General features: G+C 35.2%; 1 protein-coding gene across 5 annotated transcripts in view; it reads left to right on the forward strand.

The window, feature by feature from the left end:
* Positions 1-21126, forward strand: part of USP45 (ubiquitin specific peptidase 45) — a 57126-nt gene that overhangs the window by 26048 nt on the left and 9952 nt on the right. For 2 of the 5 annotated variants that reach the window (XM_065888753.1, XM_065888754.1), the window contains exons 7-12: positions 1537-1667; positions 9149-9236; positions 15402-15483; positions 17391-17482; positions 19368-19424; positions 20129-20272. In XM_065888753.1, coding sequence (XP_065744825.1) covers positions 1537-1667; positions 9149-9236; positions 15402-15483; positions 17391-17482; positions 19368-19424; positions 20129-20272 — 594 coding nt within the window. Of the gene's footprint in view, positions 1-1536; positions 1668-9148; positions 9237-15401; positions 15484-17390; positions 17483-19367; positions 19425-20128; positions 20273-21126 lie in introns of those variants that run through there. The other 3 variants (XM_065888755.1, XM_065888756.1, XM_065888757.1) reach the window with 2 other exon arrangements.

Genomic DNA, 21126 nt, shown 5'->3' on the forward strand with positions numbered 1-21126 from the left:
TTACATTTAGGTCTTTAATCCATTTTGAGTTTATTTTTGTGTATGGAGTTAGCGAGTGATCTAATCTCATACTTTTACATGTCGCTGTCCAGTTTTCCCAGCACCACTTATTGAAGAGGCTGTCTTTTCTCCACTGTATATTCTTGTCTCCTTTACCAAAAATAAGGTGACCATGTGTGCGTGGGTTTATCTCTGGGCAGCAGTGTGCTTACTTTTAAAAAACTTTTTATAAAAGTATTCACACAGAGGAGTGTACATCATAAATGTAGAGTTGATGAATTTTCACAAACTGAATACACTGAACTGAAACTAACCAACATTTTTCTCAAGAAACAGAGCTTTACCAGCTGCTAGAAGCCCCCTTCAGGTTGCCTTCCATTCCCTGCCTTCCTGCCTCACAAGGAGAGCCACTAACCTGGTTTCTAAAGGGCAGATTAGTTTTGCCTGTTTTAATATAATATATAAATGAAGTTATACAATATGGACTCTTTTACATTTGGCTTCTGTCAACATGTTAGTGAGATTCACCCATATTGCATTCTCATCAATAAACTTGCTTTTGTTTTCAAATTTTAAATATACTTTTAAAAACAGGTTATTTACTCACTCAGTTCTGAAGTTTTTAAACTGTCTCAAAATACTTAAGTTGGGAGCAGGGGACACTGCACCTTAGTGCTTGAGCTTTGAAACTGCCTTAGATTTCACTTTTGACCCTTGAGGTAGCTTTCAATTTACTGAACATTGCAGAAATCACTTATGATATTCAAAAGCTATAGAAAATTATAGCCTGTCTTTTCTGTGGTTTTAGCCAGATGGCTGATTTTTAAGGATAGTTGGTATGAAATATATATGTAATTTGTATTTCATGAGTTTATGAATGAGACAACGTATGTGATAGTTGTCTTAGAAGATAACATTCTATAGAGTCTGAGGATTATATTTGGGATCTGCTTTTTATTCATTGTCTGTAAGGAGAGGGGTTACTAGCAAGGATAACATTTTAGAAGATAAAACTTGATGGGGAAAAAATTCTAGAATAAAGAGTGTTGCTCCTTCACACGGTTGTAGCTGCTTTTGTCAAACTGTATGTCTCTCTCCTTTAAAAGAGGGAGATAGTGTACCAATTTGTGACATAATTTCTCATTCCTTATTTTGTTAGTAAAATATTTGGGGAAAAGAAGAGTATGGGGTTTTGCTCATAAATTTAATTTGTGATTATTTGTGAATTTGTACAAATTTATGAATTTGTACAAATATCAAGTCGATGAGTAATTTTATTTTAGGAGAGCACATTAAGGGACAGTTACAAGCTGATTTTTCACTCTTAAGCTAATAGTTTGATTAAGTAAAGGGCAGAGGATATGAAAATACCTGTATTTTTCAAGGTAAGGCATTTAATTTCATTTTTTATATATTCATCTTATATACACTTGAGGTGATTTAGTCATCATTTAAACAGAGTGTAACTTAGATTTTAAAAAATATTTTATTTAAAAATTGTGTATTTCTGATATAGAGTTGATCATGTTTTTAAAGGACCCATTAGTGGTGGAACTTTCAAGCCCTGGACCATTGACCTCAGCCTTGTTCCTGTTTCTTCACAGCATGAAGGAGACTGAAAGAGGACCGCTTTCTCCCAGAGTTCTTTTTAATCAGCTTTGTCAGAAGTGGGTACATCTACATTCTTAATATAAATAATCATGAGTTACAAAACACTAATGTGTTTATCACTTAATATGAGTAGTTTGACTCTGACTGTGACATGGCTGTTATTGCCTAGACTACCAAGAGAAAGAACTAACATTCGTTTAGTTGCAGCTGTGTGCCTTATCTAAATTATATCTCATAATACTCTGAAGAAGTGATTGTTTATCCCCATTTTATATATAAGGAAACTGAGACACCCCCCAGAAGTTGAGTAGCTTACCTTGTTTCATGGTGACAAAAATAGGGTTTAAATAGATACCTGTCCTGACTCAGAAGCCCATGATGTAATACCATAAAGTGAGAAAATTATAGAATTATAAAATCTAAGAGTGCTATAATAGATCATCTAACCCAGTTTTCTTATTTTTAAAGATGAGCTTTAAAAAAAAAAAAAAAAAAGATGAGCTTTGAGGCAGGCAGAATTTAAGTAAATTTCCCAAGATATCACAGTATATTTAAAAACAAAATACTTGTGTGCCTAGAAATAAACACATGTCATAAGGGACCTGACGTTCATTTATTCCTTTATAGAAATTTGAGATCAACTACAAGTAGTTGCTAGAGTCCAGGGGTACACAGCTTATAATTTATTAAAAACAGACCCTTTCAGGAGCTCATAAACTAGTCCAGTCCACAATTAGTAAAATATGTAGAAACAAAATTCTTTAAATGTGAACTTGCATTTTTGTATATCTCCAGGTTTTAAAATTTCATTTTAATTTAAGCTAGTTACCTAAGCCATGGTATTGTATTATATTTTATTGCATTTTATTTTATCTCATAGTATTGTACCAATGTTAACTTTCTTTTTAAAAAAAGTTTATTGTGGGGCTTCCCTGGTGGCGCAGTGGTTGAGAGTCTGCCTGCCGATGCGGGGGACACGGGTTCGTGCCCCGGTCCGGGAGGATCCCACATGCCGCGGAGCGGCTGGGCCCGTGAGCCATGGCCGCTGGGCCTGCGCGTCTGGAGCCTGTGCTCCGCGGCGGGAGAGGCCACAACAGTGAGAGGCCCGTGTACCGCAAAAAAAAAAAAAAAAAAGTTTATTGTGGAAAGAACACAACATGAGATCTACCCTCTTAAAAAAATTTCAAGTGTACAATGTGTTATTGTTGACTGTAGGTACAGTGTTGAACAGCAGATCTCTAGAGCTTATTCATCTTGCTTGACGAAAACTTGTTCATTAATTAGTAACTCCACTTTTCCCCTCCCCGCTTTCTAGGTACTTCATATAATTGGAATCATGCATTATTTGTCTTATTGTAACTGACTTATTTCACTTAGCATAATGTGCCATGGTATTTTAAATGTAGTCCAAAATATGGAGGGTTTATTATATGTTTCATTTGGTTGCCAGGTGCTGTTTTTTCAAAGCCTAAAGAACAAAAAAAGCCTTTAAAAGTCTCAGAGACCTGGGTGCCTCATAGAGTTAAAAAGTTTTTAGGACATTATGTACTTTAGAAATTTGTTTTTGACTCTCCCCAAAATAACTTTGTTTTGTGTCTTTTTTTTTCTGGTTTTATAGAGATTTGTAAACATTTTCTAATTATTATTAAAATGATAAGTGCTCATAGATAAAAATTCAGACTACTGTTATCTGTTTTCTTTATGCTATCCAAAAGTGATTATGCATACATAGACATAAAAATAAGTTGTTTGCAACTTGCTTGTTTTGCTTAATGTGTTTTATACATCTTTCTATATTAGTACATGTGGCTATAACTTATTTGATTTTACATATAGATATGTGTGTATATGTGTGTGTGTGTGTGTGTATATCATTGCACTTATGAGAGTATGTCTGTGGGATAAATAGAATTACTGGATCAAATGTTATTTGAAAATATTTTTAAATTGCATTTTCTTTTGCTTTATTGTATTTATTTTAAAAAGAGATATGTATATATTAACAAAAGTGATTAAAAAGAAAAAGTCAAGTGAAGATTTAAGCCATATATGTTGGGTCTATTTTTGGACTTTGTTCTGTTCCATTGATCTATATGTCTGTTCTTACCCCAATACTGTACTGTCTTGATTACTATAGCTTCATACTAAGTCTTGGAATTAGATGGTGTGAGTCCTCAAATTTTCTTTTTTTGGGGGGGTGGGTTACTGCTCTAGGTCCTTCACTTTTTTATGTGACTTTTAAATTAGTTTGTCAGTTGGGATTACATTGAAAGTGTAGATCAGTTTGGAGAGAAATGACATCTTAACAATGTTGAGTCTTCCAATGCATGATTATCAGATACCTTTTCATTTATTTAGGTCCTTGATTTTTCCTCATCAAAATTTTATGTCTTTCATCCTATGAATCCTTCACCCATTTTGTTAGATTTACCTTAAGAATTTCATGTTTTTTTTTAATGGTAGTTATTGTAATTTGGTACTTAAATTTTTTTTCAATTTCTAGTTGCTCATTGCTAATATAGAGAAATACAGTTGATTTTTGTGTATTGACCTTTTTTCTTGCTTCCTTGCTCAGTTCACTTACTGGTTAGAGTAGCTTTATGTAGATTCTTTGGGATTTCTTATGTAGACAGTAATGTCATTGGTAAACACAGACCATTTTATTTCTTCTTTTCCAAGCTGTATCCTTTTATATATTTTTCTTACCTTATATTGCTGGCAAGGATCTCTAGTGTGGTGATGGAGTGATATAATAGACATCCTTGCTTTGTTCCTGATATAAGGGGCAGAGCATTCAGGCTTTCACACATAAGAATGATAAGAGCTGTAGGTTTTTCATAGATGCCTTTTATCAGGTTGAGGAAATTCTCATCCCTAGTTTTTTCTGAGAGATCTTATCAAGAATGGGTATTGGTATACCTTGATTCCTGGCCCAGAGAAAATGAGATAATAAATGTTTGTTGTTTTATAAGAAAAAAGAATGGGTATTAAATTTTACTGAGTGCTTTTTCTGCATCTATTAAAATAATCATATATTTTTTTAACCTGTTGAAATAGTGAATTGTATTAATGGATATTCTGAATAGCTTTAGTGAACATATTTGATTTGCAATAAACTGTATGTATGTAAAGTGTAATATCACTTAAGTTTTAACATATGTATACACTTGTAACACCATTGCCACAGTCAATATGATGAATGTATCTGTCACCCCTAAAAGTTTTCTTGGGCCCCTTTGTAATCCCTCTCTGGACTCCTTCCCCAAGCGCCGCCCCAGGGCTACCCCTTACCTATTTTTTGCCACTATAGATTAGTTTGCATTTTTTAGAATTCTGTATACAGTTGACCCTTGAACAACACAGGGTTTTGGGGCACCAACCCTCCCTGAAGTCAAAAATCTGCATATAACTTTACAGTCAGTCGGCCCTCCAGATCCCAGGTTCCACATTTGTTGATTCAGCCAACTGAGGATCGTGTAGTACTCTAGTACGTATTTACTGAAAAAAATTTGCATGTGAGTGGACCCGTACTGTTCAAACTTGTGTTGTTCAAGGGTCAACTATAAATAGAATCATACAACATGTACTCTTTTTTTGGTCTGGCTTCTTTCACTTGGCATAATTATTTTGAGATTCTTCCATGTTGTATGCATACGTTGATTGATTTTTGAAAGTTGAGCCAGTCTCTTGAAGATTCTGTTATAATGGTGATTGTCAGACACTTTGACCACTTGTGATGAATCGTTGGGAGCAAGTTCTTCAGCTTTCCTCTGGCTTTTTTTCCCCCTTCAGTATCTTATTTTGCAATAGTTTTGAGACTCACAAAAAGTTACAAGAAGAGTACAGAGTTCCTGTGTACGCTGCATCCAGCTTCCATCAGTGATAATATCTTATATGATAGTAGTGCATTGTCAAAACCAGGGAATTGACATTAACATAGTACTATCAACTCCAGTATAGATCTTATTTGGGTGTCACTAGTTTTTACATGAACTCTTCCCTGAAAGGTTCAGAGATGCTAGAGTGATTCTATGTCTCCATTCTCATTCATGCCCATTTAAAAAAAATATTTATTTCATTGCATCGGGTCTTAGTGGCTGCAGGCAGGCTCCTTAGTTGAGGCTCGAGGGCTCCTTAGTTGTGGCATGCAAACTCTTAGTTGTGGCATGCATGTGGGCTCTAGTTCCTGGGCCAGGGGTCGAACCCAGGCCCACTGCATTGGAAACTCGGAGTCTTAACCACTGTGCCACCAGGGAAGTCCCTCATTCACGCCCACCTTTTTGCTTCCTTTATTCCTTCATGTTGCTAACTAGTATTGATGTGCTGAGCTTTCTTTGGGTTTTGTCCATGAAGAAATTACACACACACACACACACACACACACACACACACACACACACACACATATTCCTAGTTTTGTGATATTTTGTGGTGTGTCACGTACATTAAGGATGCCATCAAAGTCTCAAAATAAGTTGAAAGTTCAGGGACTTGCCTGGCAGTCCAGTGGTTAAGACTCCTCGCTTCCACTGCATGGGGCATGGGTTCAGTCCCTGGTTGGCCTGGTCGGGGAACTAAGATCCTGATTGCATGGCGGCCCAGCCAAAAAAAAAGATGAAAGTTCAGTGTGCTATATAGTATTCTGGGTATGTTCTTCAGTATTATCTTCTAATTTACTAATTTACCCTTCAACTGTGTATAGTTTAGAGTTTATCCTATTTTTTGTATTTTTATGTCTGTAGTTTTATTTTCTTATTTCTAATATTTTAATTTGCTATCTTATATCTACATGTTCTTATTTAAATTTTTTTCTATTTTTTGTAGTATCTGGGCTTTTATTGGCAGTTATGCCTTTATTTTATGCTTTTGGACATTCTCAACATATTTATGGCAACACCTTTGGGACGGTTCTATACAATTTATTTGGAGTGAAGTAAATTCATTTCAGTTGTTTTTAACATTAGATTTCTTTATGTGTTTTATAATACTGGATTGTAGTCTTCTTTGGAGTGAATTTTTTGTTCTTCTGCTCCTGTCTTCGACTCCTTTGCTTTCTCCCATCCTCTCCCTTCCTCATATCCACCTCCTCTTTCTGCCTAAAAATTTTAAATTTTATGATAGCCTCACCCCTTCCCTCCAGGCTGGCCTTGGAGATCCAGCTCTCTTAATGATTCAGTTACCATGCTGCCCTGGTTAGCAGATGGGAGAAGAGTCTGTAGAAGGTTTGGCTCAGGTTCACGTCCCTAGGCTGTGCCTGTGTTCTGTTGTAGCCTTAGGTAACACTTGCCTAAGGGCTTCCTTTCAGGCTCTTGGTAAGATCAACCATCCTTAAACAATGATCCTGGCTCTGGTCTCTGTCTGAAGTACTTTTAGTTTTCTTTACCCTTCAGGACTGAGCTCTTTCAGGCCTAGAGCCTGTCAAGTCTGTTTTTTAGTCTGCCTACAATTTCATGTTCTAATATTTTTGTTCTGTGAGACTTTTTTGTATTGAATCCCACTTAAGCCTTTTTTGTTTGTTTGTTTTCTCTTTTTATATTTTGTTATGTTTGGAGCAGGGAGTTTTTGGATTATGAACAGACTGATTCATCTGCACCCAGAAGACATCTCCATGAAGTCTCTCTTGTCTTAAATTTCTTTGTCTTGGCAGTCTGTTCCTGTTTTATGAGTGTGTATACATTTTCCTCTTAGAATTTGAGATTTCTGAAAGTTCTCAACTCTTTCCCACAGTAACGCTTTCACTAAGGCACAGTTCCTGTGAATGTTTAGAGTTTCCCTTGTTTTGAATAGGGTGAATTTTTTCATATATTTAGTGATTTTTCTGTGTTTATCCTTTAAGTTTGAAGGTCTCTTTTGGTATTTATTGGTAGAGATTCTATAAGTCATCATATGATTTGTTCCCCAGCCCTAAGTAAAAGAAGAAAGAAAAAAATCTAGGTTTATTAAATTTTCTTCAGTGGTTTAGAAGGCAGTAAGTGCTTTGTGCATGGTTGAGATGGAGCTATAGGTAGAGACCTGGTGAAGACAGTTTCTCCTTTGTTTGGGAACTATTTCTGCCTGTGTGTCTGCTTCGAAAGCCATAAACTATCTCCTCCTACCTGCCGCCTGGCTGTGAGGCTCTCTGAAGGATCCCCATTTCCCCTCCCAGTCTTCTTCTACTTCCCAGACCTTTCCTGATACCTACAGCCTAAGTGTAGTGTCATGCAATTTCTGCCTTTATGAATTCCAACTGGGGAGGCCCTAAGGGGGTTGGAGTTTGTATCCATCTTGGTTTCTGTCCTCATCTCCGATCTAGGAGGTGGGCACTATCCACCACACACAGAAAGGGAAGCCCACCAAGGGCGTAAGTGAAAGTGTTCTCTACATCATGCTGCTATTTGCTACTTCTTAGCAAGAGTAACTGAAATGATGGTTCCTGTTTCAGGCTAGATTCGCCAGTAGTTCAGAGAGTGTTTTAGCACCAGGGACTCACACTAGTACATTACTAGGATGAATAATCATCGTGAGATGATGAGGAATAATGCTTAAAGTACTGGACTCAAGAATCAGAAGACCTGGATTTATGTCAGTGGCACTCAACTTGTTCTTCAGTTTTCTCAAGTGTAAAGTGGAGTTTGTATTACAGTTGTCCCTTGGTATCCACAGAGGATTGGTCCCAGGACCCCCGAGGATACCAAAATCCATGGATGCTCAAGTCCCTTATATAAAATGGCGGAGTATGTATTTATGAATCCCTTAACAGCATTGTTGTGTACATCAAATGAAATATGTGGTATATGTCATAATAAGACCATTGTAAACTTGTACTACCATGAGATAGTCTTACTATTTTGTATTATTTTGACAAAATTCTTTCTTCATCTTAGTTCAGAGCACTTTTTAAATTTAGTAATTGTTTGCATTTAAGGCAAAAATATTCATTTTAGCATTGAGTTAATTGTAGTAAATATTACTTTTTAAAGTTACTGAAATCAGCTAAACATTTGCTGTGCTGATTTCTCCATGAATAACCCCTTATTCTTTTATTTAATTAATACACAGGAAATCTGATTGTCAAATTCATAAAATGAAAACCTTCATAGAGATAACAGTTTATAGTTCTTTATATTAATATAAATAATCTCTTGCTTTTCTTTTGGTTATATAAGGTAGGAAGATAATAGATCACAGTAGCTTGGGTTTGAATACTGCTTTTTTACGTGCTGTGTGACCTTGCAAATTAAATAGTCCCTCTGAACCCTCATATATAAGCTAAAGAAAATAGTACATTCCAAGCTTGTTTCAGGATTATGTGAAGCTTAACATATGTACTGTACTTGGCATGTAGTAGTTGCTTAATAAGTGTTTAGCCATATTATTCTCAGTGTACTGAAGATCTCATCCTAATTGGAACAGTAACCACATTTTGTCTTTCTATTTATAGAAAAAGGAGTAAATTGAATCTTTGAATATATGTTATTTCAAGGTGATTTTAAATAATAATAATATATTGTTGATAAAATGTTCTTTTTTTCTTTCCTGTTTTGTTTTTAAATCATAGGGCCCCTGGATTTAAAAGTTTTCAACAACAGGACAGTCAGGAACTTCTTCATTATCTGCTTGATGCTGTGAGGACAGAAGAAACAAAGGTCAGGTTTCTTTGTGTTTATCACATATTCTCTTTAAGAAGAGGGTACAAAACTGAAGGAACTTTTACCAAAATTTTAATGTACGTTTGAGAGTAATTTGATTTTTTTTTAAACTTCTATTTACTCTTCTCTTCCCCCCACTTTTTTGCCCCTTCTACCAGAAGATTATTTTTTCACTCTTTCGCAACTCTGTTACCCTTTATTAGTTAATGCCCTTTGGCTATAAATAACAGAAATTAATTAATACTAGCTTAAATAAAGAAAAGGAAATCTAATAATCCAAATAAAGGGGGATATAGGACAGGAAGGTTCTCAGGAATCCGGAAAGTATTCTCCTTTTCCCCCCAGTTTCTATGGCTCTATAGATTTTCTTTACCCATCTCTCTGTGGACAGAATAGTTTCTTTGTTTCCCTGTCTGAGTGGTAGCACCTGACCACCATGGCTTGCTGCTTGTGAATCCCAATTCTAAATTCCCAAAAGAGAGAAGTCCCATTATGCCATGTTGGATTGCAGTCCACTCAGGAACCAGGAAATTGGGGTCCCAGCCTCCTGGATCAGGGACTGTTTCTGAGTAAAAAAGGACTGGTTAGATTTCCCAAACAGGGTTTATTGTAATCCTGTCCCTTAATTGATTGGCTGTCGGTTGACTTTAATATTAAGTTATATTCACTTTTTTTGGTGGGGTTGTATGCAAATAGTATACAATTTTTCAGAGAAAATACAAGATATTAAAGATGCAAGATATCAAATACACAGCACATATCCTCCACTTCCTCCCTTTCTCTCTCATAGCAAACCCTGCTCATCATTCATAACAGTTCCACTGAGTCAGTGTTCAGTCTCAGAATCATTCTCAACACAGCACTCTGGGCAGCCCCTGCCAATCATAATTGTTAATAACAGGTGAAATCCTGTTTTCTGTTCAAGGTGAATACCCTTCTTAATCTAAATATTAATATGGTAGTAGAGCAACCAGGTGAAAATGAAGTGCTGATATGTTTGTGGTAGGTGTTTACTATGTTACTAGGCAGGGTGGACCCTCCTTTTTTTTTTTAAATTCTACTTTGTTTGAATTGTACATAACATTGTAGTGTTTCTTTACTCCTAATGGCCAGTTTTTAGTGAAGAGAGAGTTATGGTTCTAATATTTTTTCGTAAATTATCTTAAAGAATGAGTTAAGGGCGTCCATGGTGGCACAGTGGTTGAGAGTCTGCCTGCCGATGCAGGGGACACGGGTTCGTGCCCTGGTCTGGGAAGATCCCACATGCTGCGGACAGCTAGGCCCGTGAGCCATGGCCGCTGGGCCTGCGCGTCCGGAGCCTGTGCTCCGCAACGGGAGAGGCCACAACAGTGAGAGGCCTGCGTACAGCGAAAAAAAAAAAAAAGAATGAGTTAATTACACCCTCCTGCTACCAAACAGTGTATATTACAATCCTATCCTTAATTGGCTGTTGTTAGACTTTCATATTAAATTAGTTGAATTCAGCTTCTGAAGGTGTCACTCCTTTTGTGCCATCTATTTTTATGTATTTTGATTATGAACCCTACTACCTTCTATTTAGATTTACGTCTATCATCTCTCTTAGATTGTGGTCTCCTCAAGGAATGGTATCCCATGTGCCTTGCACACAGTAGTGCTCAGTGAATGTTTGTTGAATATGTTGCCTGTGCTTACCCCCCGCCCCACGCCCTTTTTTTTTTTGTTGGTCACGCCTCATGGCTTGTTGGATCTTCATTCCCAGACCAGGGATCAAACCTGTGCCCCTGGCAGTGAAAGCACCGAGTCCTAACCACTGGACCACCAGGGAATTCCCTGTGCTTACCCTTTAAATGGACAGTATTTCTTGAGAATTTGAATTGGGAAGAAAACAGTCTCTTAAATGATTTATACTAGCTAGTTACTTGGGGATTTGCAGTTATTTTGAATATGTTATAATTTGGATAAACTGTTAAATTGACAGGGTAATTCTGCGTTATGTTTTACCTGTAATTTGTTTTGAAAAAAGTCAGTAAAGAGATTTGTAATTAGTTAAGTTTTGGGACATTAACACAATCCCCCTGAGCTAATATTTGATCACATTTTCTTAGATCTAGAAACTGATATCAAGAATGGAGATTCAAACTTAAGTCTTTCTGACCTCGAAACTAATTATCTAATTTTATCCAATACTGCTTATTAAAGTTTAATTTTAATTCTTGGTCATCAGTGACTAGTATAAATCACCCATTTTTTAAGCTTGCTATTTAAAATTTAACCATAATTATTTCACTATTTGAAAAAAGTATTAACTCTGATTTAATAACTATGATATATTGATACTCTTATTGAAGGGGTCGATGCAAGGTAGTAAGGTGGAAAGAGATGCTCTGTCTTTGTGTTATGAGTAGTAAATGTATTTTGACCTTCTGAGCCTACAGATGACATAGTAGTTACTTTAGGATTAATTCAAACCATCAGTTGCTAGAATAATATTTTTTCCCCTATGATTTGCAGGATACATTTGCTACATGGTGGTCATGTATCATTGTAAATGGAATTAAAAGTCACTCTTTACAATGTTTTTCTCTGCTGATATTACAAATAAAACAATAATCTATCCCTGTAATTTTTTTTCTGTTTTACTTGTATTACTTGATGGCATTCTTTGTTACAATGAAATTATTCTTTTGTCATAATGATACATTATGATGACTCACAGTATCTTGAAAACTCAGGCAGTACAGCAGGAAACATTGGTTTTTGAAAGCTCTTATCTTTCTTCCTTTATTTGAGGGTTTTAGATGGTGTGGCACAATTAAAATGTCAAGTCTGTGGATCTATTCAGTCTCGTAAGCAAGGACAGTCATGCCAGTCAGTTACAGTGAGTACCCAAGCAGGAGCTGCATTGTCTGGCCTGGGAACTCCGCAGCTGTTAATCGGGCTGCTGTTGTAGTTTGTCTCTGCCATGTGTTTTTTGCTTGAAGGAAGGCTACAGCGGTATGTCTGCCACCAGACTCTTCTAGTGATGATTAAAAACTACTGACCTCTTTTCATATTGTTTCATTAGGGTCTTTTTCTTATGACTCTGAAGTCGAGGAATATAACTCGCTGAGTAGAGAGCTAAAGAAAGGGATCATTTGTGCAAAAATTCTAAATTTTTTATGTGTGAAATAAACAAAATAAAATTCACAATAAGAACTTCTTTTATAGGCAACCTTTTTACCTTAGAAATATATGCTTCTTTACTTTTTTCCTTTTAATTTGAGCTATCTCTAAATTAATGGTAATTACATTTGCATTATCAAAGCTATATCGCTTTAATACATTACTGGGTAAGATTATTTTAAAGGTAGAATATCTCAGCTAACTTAAATTATGAGTGTTTGCATTATTTTTGAAAGAAGTTTAACATGGAGATTTGAACTAGTCGAACATGGGTACTGCTAAATGATTTATTTATGTGCTGTGGTTGTTAGTCACTCCCTAACCAAAGTCTTTTTTTTTTTTAAACCTAAATGGTTCAAAGCACAACAATGAAAGGTTGGAGATGGACCTAAGCCTATTTATTTTATTCAGCTTGATGAACTACCTATTAACTCTTTAACAATTTAGAGCAGAGAATATAAATTTGTGGCTAGGATAAAATAAAAAAGCAAAAGTCTAATAGTTTAAAAGTCAATAATTTAAACAGCTTAATTGTTTTTACTCTTTTTTAAAAGTGTGATATCATAGCTTACATTTTAGAGTATGGTAAAGGCTCATTAAATTCTATTGAAAGTCGTCTGAATGTTCAAAATTGTAGAATAAATTTATAGACTTCTAAGTTGAATTAGAGGCTTTATCTTCAGTGGCTGGAGAGGCTTTTTACAGTTATATTAAATATTTATAGGTGAACATGGGTATTTATTGGCATCTTTCATTTAAGTCCATTAAAAGTTTCTCTTACATGGAATTCACACCATTCTAATTTTCATATTTTAGTTTAATAAGTTCTCTGTTCAAGGTATAAAAGTCAAGTTTAGCTTGGACAATATCCAAATTATATAAACTTTCAAGTTTATTGAGTCTGAATTGGAGATTATTTCAATACTTAATAGCTTCTGGGACACATTATTTCAGTTTCCTTCACATATAAGTATATTTCAGGAGAGTGTGACATGGTATGGATTGCTGTATGTTTACTTTTCTACCCTACTTTGTATATATGTAAGGTATACATTGCATTAACTTTCAAAACAACACTTGAAGAGAATAGTGAGCAGTTCTAGGAAATAAAATGTGCTGATCATAGGCTAGTTAATAAACAAAACTCACTTTCCTAATTATTGGGGGAGGGTGTTAAAAACTTATTGTAAAACATATCACACATACAGAAGAATGTGTACCAATATACATATAGTTTAAAGCATAATATTATTATAAATATTATTAGCACTTCTCCCTACAACCACCCCCAGAGTTAAAAGAAAAAGAATGTTATTAGTACCATAAAAACTACCTACTTCTTTTTTTCAAATACTTCTTCCTCATCAGAGGCAACCACTATTTTGACTTTTACAGAAATCATTCCACTGCTTTTTCTTATAGTTTTTGAGAGCTACCTCTGTATGCTTAAATAATATATTGTTTAGTTTTATAAAACTGGGGGTGCTTCCCTGATGGCGCAGTGGTTGAGAGTCTGCCTGCCGATGCAGGGGACATGGGTTCATGCCCCGGTCCGGGAAGATCCCACATGCCACAGAGCGGCTGGGCCCGTGAGCCATGGCCGCTGAGCCTGCGCGTCCGGAGCCTGTGCTCCGCAACGGGAGAGGCGACAGCAGTGAGAGGCCCTCGTACCGCAAAATAAAAAAAAAGAGTCAGCTTTCGATTCATTTATTCTCTTCAATTTCTACTTTTATCTTCATTAACTCTTTCCTTATACTTTTGTTTGGTTTGATGTCCTTTTCTAAATTTATAAGTTGGCTGCTTAATTCATTTGTTTTTATTCTTTTCAACTGATTTAAATATATAAAGCTGTGAATTTTCTTCTGAACGGTGGGAAGTATCTTGGATTCTGATATGCAAAGTTTTATTATTCTCTGGGAAGTCTGCAGTTGGGTTTAATTTCTCTGACATAATAATTTTTTAACAGCAGATTTATGTATCATTTTCACACCAAGAAGTCCAGGTCTAACAGTGGTTTCACATATATGAAAACCTGTGATTAAGACTTTACTTAAAAAATATATTTTGAAGAATAATTAATAAGCTTTCCCCTCACCCCACTGTTAAAATGTGAATTAAAGAAGATTAAATTCATCCACTAAGTAGGACCATAATTAGTGTAAAAGATGATAATTTATTAGTTTAAATGTCTTTATTTTTGGAATATATATAGTTTTATTCTGAGAGTTTTTTGTGAGGTTGGATCTTTCCTAAAACACATGCAACAGATGTGGAACCATAAACTTTATCATTTACTGAGTTGCTAATGACTTTAACACATGATTGTTATTGACAACTAAATTCAAATAAAACAACACTTAAGATTTGGGCTCTTGCTGTGGAGGATATTCTGGACTTTAGTCATCTATCTATATAAGTAAAATAATCTACATGGAGGTCATAGTGACCAGTTTAATAGCTTCTTATATATTTATATTAAGATTTTCTTCACAGGTAAGAAATTTCCTATGGTCTATTTGTTACTTTTTGTCCTAATTAAGGAGTAAATCATTTTAGGGACAGAGTGGGGGAGAGGAAGAGAGGGGGCAGGAGACGGGGAGAGATAGGGGAGAGAAGGGAAAAGGAGAACTTACTCTAAACCTATAAGCAAAATGAAACTAGGCTGCTTGCTTTTTGTCGACTGAGGAAAATGCTTTAAACCCAAGAGAGAACCTAAACTTGGGAATCTTGACTTTTGTTTGGGGGAGGATTTGGCATTAGAGCATTATTCATTAGTGGAATTTTAGAACTAGAAGAAAGGACATATTTGATTTTTTTAAAAATTCAGTCATTTTATTTTACTAGGGAACTGAGATCCACTGTACCTTGCTGTTTGAAAGTCCTCGTCTTATTAAGAGGATGAAGCTTGAGTTGATTGGCACTAAAACCAGATCCTATTTACAGGAACACAAAATAATGCTTTGAAAGAATATATTCTAGTATAGATTCTTAATAAATTCTTATTACTTTGTTTTATAGCGAATACAAGCTGGCATTCTCAAAGCATTTAACAACCCAACTACTAAAACTGCTGATGATGAAACTAGAAAAAAAGTCAAAGGTATGTTGACTATTTCACTATTAAAACTTTTTTCTAGAAGAAAATATTGTAAGTTTCTTTTTGGGGCAGGGAAAGGAACTGAGCATTATGTGAACTAATGGCCTTAAAAGGAGGGTGTACTTACTCCTGTGGCTGCAAGACAGTCTAATGAGTCATCGAAAGAAAATGTTAGAATCCATGTGAATTTTAAAAAATAAAAATAATATCAAATATACAGATTGACACTGATGCCCTTAAGTGAAGTATCTTATGGGAGACTTGAAAGGTTGTTGAAAGTAGCAACCTTGCTTAGAAGTTCACTTTTATCACATTGTATCATTTTGCAGTTGAAGTGTACTTAGATAGGTGGATTTATGGATATTGTCTAGTCTTAACTAGACAAAATGCTTCAGTGCTCCAAAAATTCTCCAAAAATTGCTCCCAATGCAAGGAAACCATTATTTATGAGAGTACTATTAAATCAAGCTTACATGTCTACTCCTAATGTTGAGTCTTCATCAGCCAAAATATGAGGCAGAAACCGTGATTAACTAATCAAAGATGATCATTTACAGTGATCAGTATTTAAGTGTGGATTTATATCCCATGTTATTAACGATTTACCTTGTCTGGAAAGTATATTCTGCCTTGAGATAGTAACCAGTGGTAATGTGTAGTCATCATTTATAGAAAATGTTTACAAATATTATTTGTATTTTACTCTCTTTTTTAACATCTGGGTTTTTTTGGTAGCATTATGTGTACATACTACACGTCTGTAATTTATAAACAAATATACATACATTATGATTGTATATTACAAAACTTTATGGGCAGTTAAAAGTTCAAGATTTTGAAAAATACACTCTCAAGTATACTTGTTCTCTTGTTTTCAGATAGTGCCATCTAGTGCATGTTTAGAATAACTGCTCATTTATTCCTTCACTTCTTTCCAGTTTTGTAATCTTAACTATTTTCAATCCCTTGTACAATTTTTGTTAATGAAACATCTTAGTTTAACATAACTTCTAAATAGTTATCATCATAATTAATAAATAGTTATTGATATATCCAGATAAAAGTCTGCTCTGTCATTCAGTGCTTCAAGTAATGTTCTAAAATGATTTAAAATGTTTTCATGAAATTTGAAGGTAGAGATCAAAAAAGGATAGAAGAAAAGTTTGAAAGAGGAGTGAATATGTTTTTTAATATGTTTTTCCCCATGGTTTACTATGGAAAATTTCAAATTTCCATTAGAGAGACTAGTATAATGAAGACCATGTACCTGTGTGCCCATCACCCCACTTAAATTACATTCAATTTATGGTGTATTATGTTTCATCTGTTCTCCCCCAACTACATATTATTTTGAAGCAAATCATAAGTATAATTTTCTTTTATTTATAAATATTTCCCAAAGAGAATAATTTAAACATTTTTATGTAACAGGAGTTACATATATAACTGAGTTAGTAATTGCCATGTTAGTTCTTTATCCTATGCAGTGTTTACTTGTCTTTTACTACTCTGTTGTTTCCATAGTTATGGTCCTGGCATCTGTAGTCCTAAATCATAATCTCTTTTCCCATCCCTCTATCTGCCTCTAGGATAGGCACAGAGGCTTTAAAGGGTTTGGTTGGAGCAGTTGAGTGTGGTATGAATAGTGGTTAATACTCTAATTATTTTACTTCTTAAGTTTAAGAACAGTTTGCTATTTCTTTGAGACTACAGTAGTTGATAGTCACATTTTCTCTGTGGAATTGTAAAGGAGAAAGACATTATAACATCATATAGTGAAATATATTATTAAATATGGTCCTGGAGATCTGCCTTATTCAGATTTCTTTTGATTCAATGGGAAAAAAGCCTATTACATTGTTAGGTTAATGGCTGACATGTTTTTTGCATTAAAAGTATTATTTTTACAGCATATGGAAGAGAAGGTGTGAAAATGAACTTCATAGATCGTATCTTTATTGGTGAATTAACTAGCACAGTCATGTGTGAAGAATGTGCAAATGTAGGTACTTTGGAATTCACTTCAACATGGAATAGATTATGGTCACATTGTTTTTATTGTTTTCTTTCACATGTAATCATCTGCAGTCATTTATTTTTATTTGTCACACATGACTACATAGTAGTTTTAAAAAGTCTTTTAAAAATATATCCTTCACTCCTAGAAAATAAACATAATGTATAATTTTTTTAAGTAAACGTGTTATCTAATTTTTCCTCTTGACACACCTGTGAAGTTCATTTAGCCTATTTTAATATGCTCCAATGTGTTAGCTACTCATTTGGATTGAAAATGAAAGAGAAACTTCTGCGAAGAGAGTAACTATGTTAATATAATTATGCATTGCCCTAAATTGTAATCCCAATAGAAATAACTTAATGTCATAACACAATTTAGGCTGATCTACTTTTTTTTTTTTTTTTGCGGTACGCGGGCCTCTCACCGCTGTGGCCTGTCCCGTTGCGGAGCACAGGCTCCGGACGCGCAGGCTCAGTGGCCACGGCTCACGGGCCCAGCCGCTCCGCGGCATGTGGGATCTTCCCGAACCGGGGCACGAACCCGTGTCCCCTGCATCGGCAGGCGGACTCTCAACCACTGCGCCACTAGGGAAGCCCCTGGCTGATCTGCTTTTAAAGTTTACATTTATTTGATTTGTTGGAGTTGTTTTTAAGCAGACTTGACTCATCTTTGAATTTAGTGATAATTTTCATTTTGAATGCCGTCTGTACTTTAATAACTTCTTAAAGAATGTATAAATTTTTATAGGTTTCCAGTTGCTTGGTAAGGAATATTTCTGAAACCGTGTGACGTATGATAGGTTTCAACTTCTGTCAGATTTTAATCATAAAAGAGTCTTTATGTCCATCTTCCTGTCCCAGATTATGGAGTACATTTCCCCTCTAGTTTTATAAAGTCAGGATTATATATTATATCTCCTTCTAGCCTGTCATACTGAAGCACAGAATGTATCATCATGATATTACGGTTGACCCTTGAACAACATGGGTTTAAACTGCAAGGGCCCACTTATACGCAAATTTTTTTCAATAAATGCTATCAGTACTGCAGTACCACACAATGTGCATTTGGTTGAATCTGCAGATGTGGAACCCTGGATACTGAGCACCAACTGTAAAGTTATACTGTGTTTTTTGACAGTTGGGTGGGATGGGGGTCAGCATCCCTAAGCCCCGCCTTGTTCAATGGTCAAACCCCACTTAAATTTTTAGTATATTCAATGTAGAAGTTAATTTCTTTTTCACAAGCTAGAGAGTATCTTTTTTTTTTTTTTTGCTGTACACGGGTCTCTCACTGTTGTGGCCTCTCCCGTTGCGGAGCATAGGCTCCGGACGCGCAGGCTCCGCGGCCATGGCTCCCCGGACCGGGGCACGAACCCGTGTCCCCAGCATCGGCAGGCGGACTCTCAACCACTGCGCCACCAGGGAAGCCCAAGTATCTTTTAAAATAGAATTATCCTAAGGAATCTACAAAACACAGTCAAGCTCTCTGGCTTTTTTCATGGCTTTTTCTTAACATTTCATATTTTATTTATGTTATGGCCATAATTTCACCAAAAATATGTTTATATCTTCAGTTAATCACTTTTATTAAACACAGTTTATTTTAGTTACTTTATGTATTACAGGTTAGTCATATTAACAGTATTATAAAATTCAGCTGGGTTGCATTTATTGACGTTTTGGGATATCTTGTTTTGATTAACAATATGTGTTGCTATACCCAATTAAATTACTGTTTGTTCCAGGAACGTTTTTTAACTTAAGATTTTAGTTGCCTGGGAAGTTTGATTTCTTTAAGACTTTACAAAACTACATTGTCTATATTAGAATTCTAACTGAAGTTCTCAATATGTTTTCTTTTTAAGATCTCCACAGTAAAAGATCCTTTTATTGATATTTCACTTCCTATAATAGAAGAAAGGGTAAGGAGAAAAAAACTTAAGTCTTTTTGTGAAGAGCATTTATAAATTCATATATTTAGGCATTTGTTGAGTATATTATTAGACATCTGAGCGTCATTACTTTTTATATACAGTAATTGAGTTTGTACAGTGTATGTGATATTGGAGTTTGTATATGTATGTGTAAAGTATGATATAGTTCTTTTATATATATATAAATTTATTTATCTATTTTTGGCTGTGTTGGGTCTTCGTTGCTGCGCACAGGCTTTCTCTAGTTGCGGCGAGCGGGGGCTACTTTTCATTGCAGTGCGCAGGCTTCTCATTGCAGTGGCTTCTCTTGTGGCAGAGCACAGGCTCTAGGTGTGCGGGCTTCAGTAGTTGTGGCACACGGGCTCAGTAGTTGTGGCTCGCGGGCTCTAGAGCACAGGCTCAGTAGTTGTGGTGCACGGGCTTAGTTGCTCCGCGGCATGTGGGATCTTCCTGGATCGGAGCTCGAACCCATGTCCCCTGCATTGGTAGGCGGATTCATAACCACTGTGCCACCAGGGAAGCCCCTATGATATAGTTCTTATTCTCAAGGAATTTAAACTTTTATGCTTCATATTTTGAGAATTAATGTTTAGGAAATTACATTTCAGATGAATTAGAAATTTTAAAAAATAGATGATATCCAGAATTTATTTCCTAAAGAAGCTTTGTGTTATATATATGGTATCTAATAGGTTTCAAAACCTGTACTTTTGGGAAGAATGAGTAAATATAGAAGTTTACAGGACACAGATAATGGTGAATACAGTGGCACTATTACTATAGAAAATACTCATCAACCTAGAGCCACCAAGAAGCATTCTTCATCTAAAGATAAGGTAAGATTATATGCATTTGTGAGACATCTGTTTTTTAAAACATTTTATTAAAAAACATTTCAAAAGTAAGGAAGTATGATAAACTCCCATGTACCCATTTCTCAGCGTCATAGTTATCATCTCACAGCTAACCATGTTTTATCTGTATCTATCCCACATTTCCTCCTCACCATCCTAGATTATTTTGAAATAAATCCCCAATATATCATATACTTAAATGTATATCTCTAAAAGATGCTTTTTAAAGACATAACTATTGTATCATTACTGTACCTAAAATATTTAAAACTTCTTAATAGCATAAATATCTAGTCATAATTAAAATTTCTGCAGTTGTCTCATAAAATACTTGTTTTTGCTTTTGAAAGCATATTTGAATTTAGGATCTAAAAAAGATCTATAGATTGCCATGTCTTTTAAATGTCTTTTAATCCACAGATTCCACCTTTTTTTTTTCTTTGCAGTTTATTTGTTGAAGTGATCATATCATTTTTTTCATCAGTCTCTCACATTCCCACATCAATAGTGTTTCATTTTGCATGCTATAGTAATTCAGTTTGTATGTTGTGGTAATTCATTTTGCATGCAGTAATTCATCTGCATGTTGTTAAGAGGTGCCTCTGTTCCTTTTGTTTCCTCTCTAAGGCAGTTAGGGCCTTAATAGGTTTAAGTTTGATTATTTATTTAATTTTTGGCAAGAAAACTTTTAAGTGGTGGTGTATATTTCCATCAGGAGGTGCACATCATGTTTGATGTTTCTCTTTCTGTAATGTTATCAGTCATTGATGACCATTGTCTAGACCCATTATTTCTCTAGGGACATACCTGGTTGATGAATTATGCCGTATACATTT

The sequence above is a fragment of the Phocoena phocoena genome, chromosome 12 (genome assembly GCF_963924675.1).
Source record: "Phocoena phocoena chromosome 12, mPhoPho1.1, whole genome shotgun sequence".
NCBI lineage: Eukaryota > Metazoa > Chordata > Mammalia > Artiodactyla > Phocoenidae > Phocoena > Phocoena phocoena.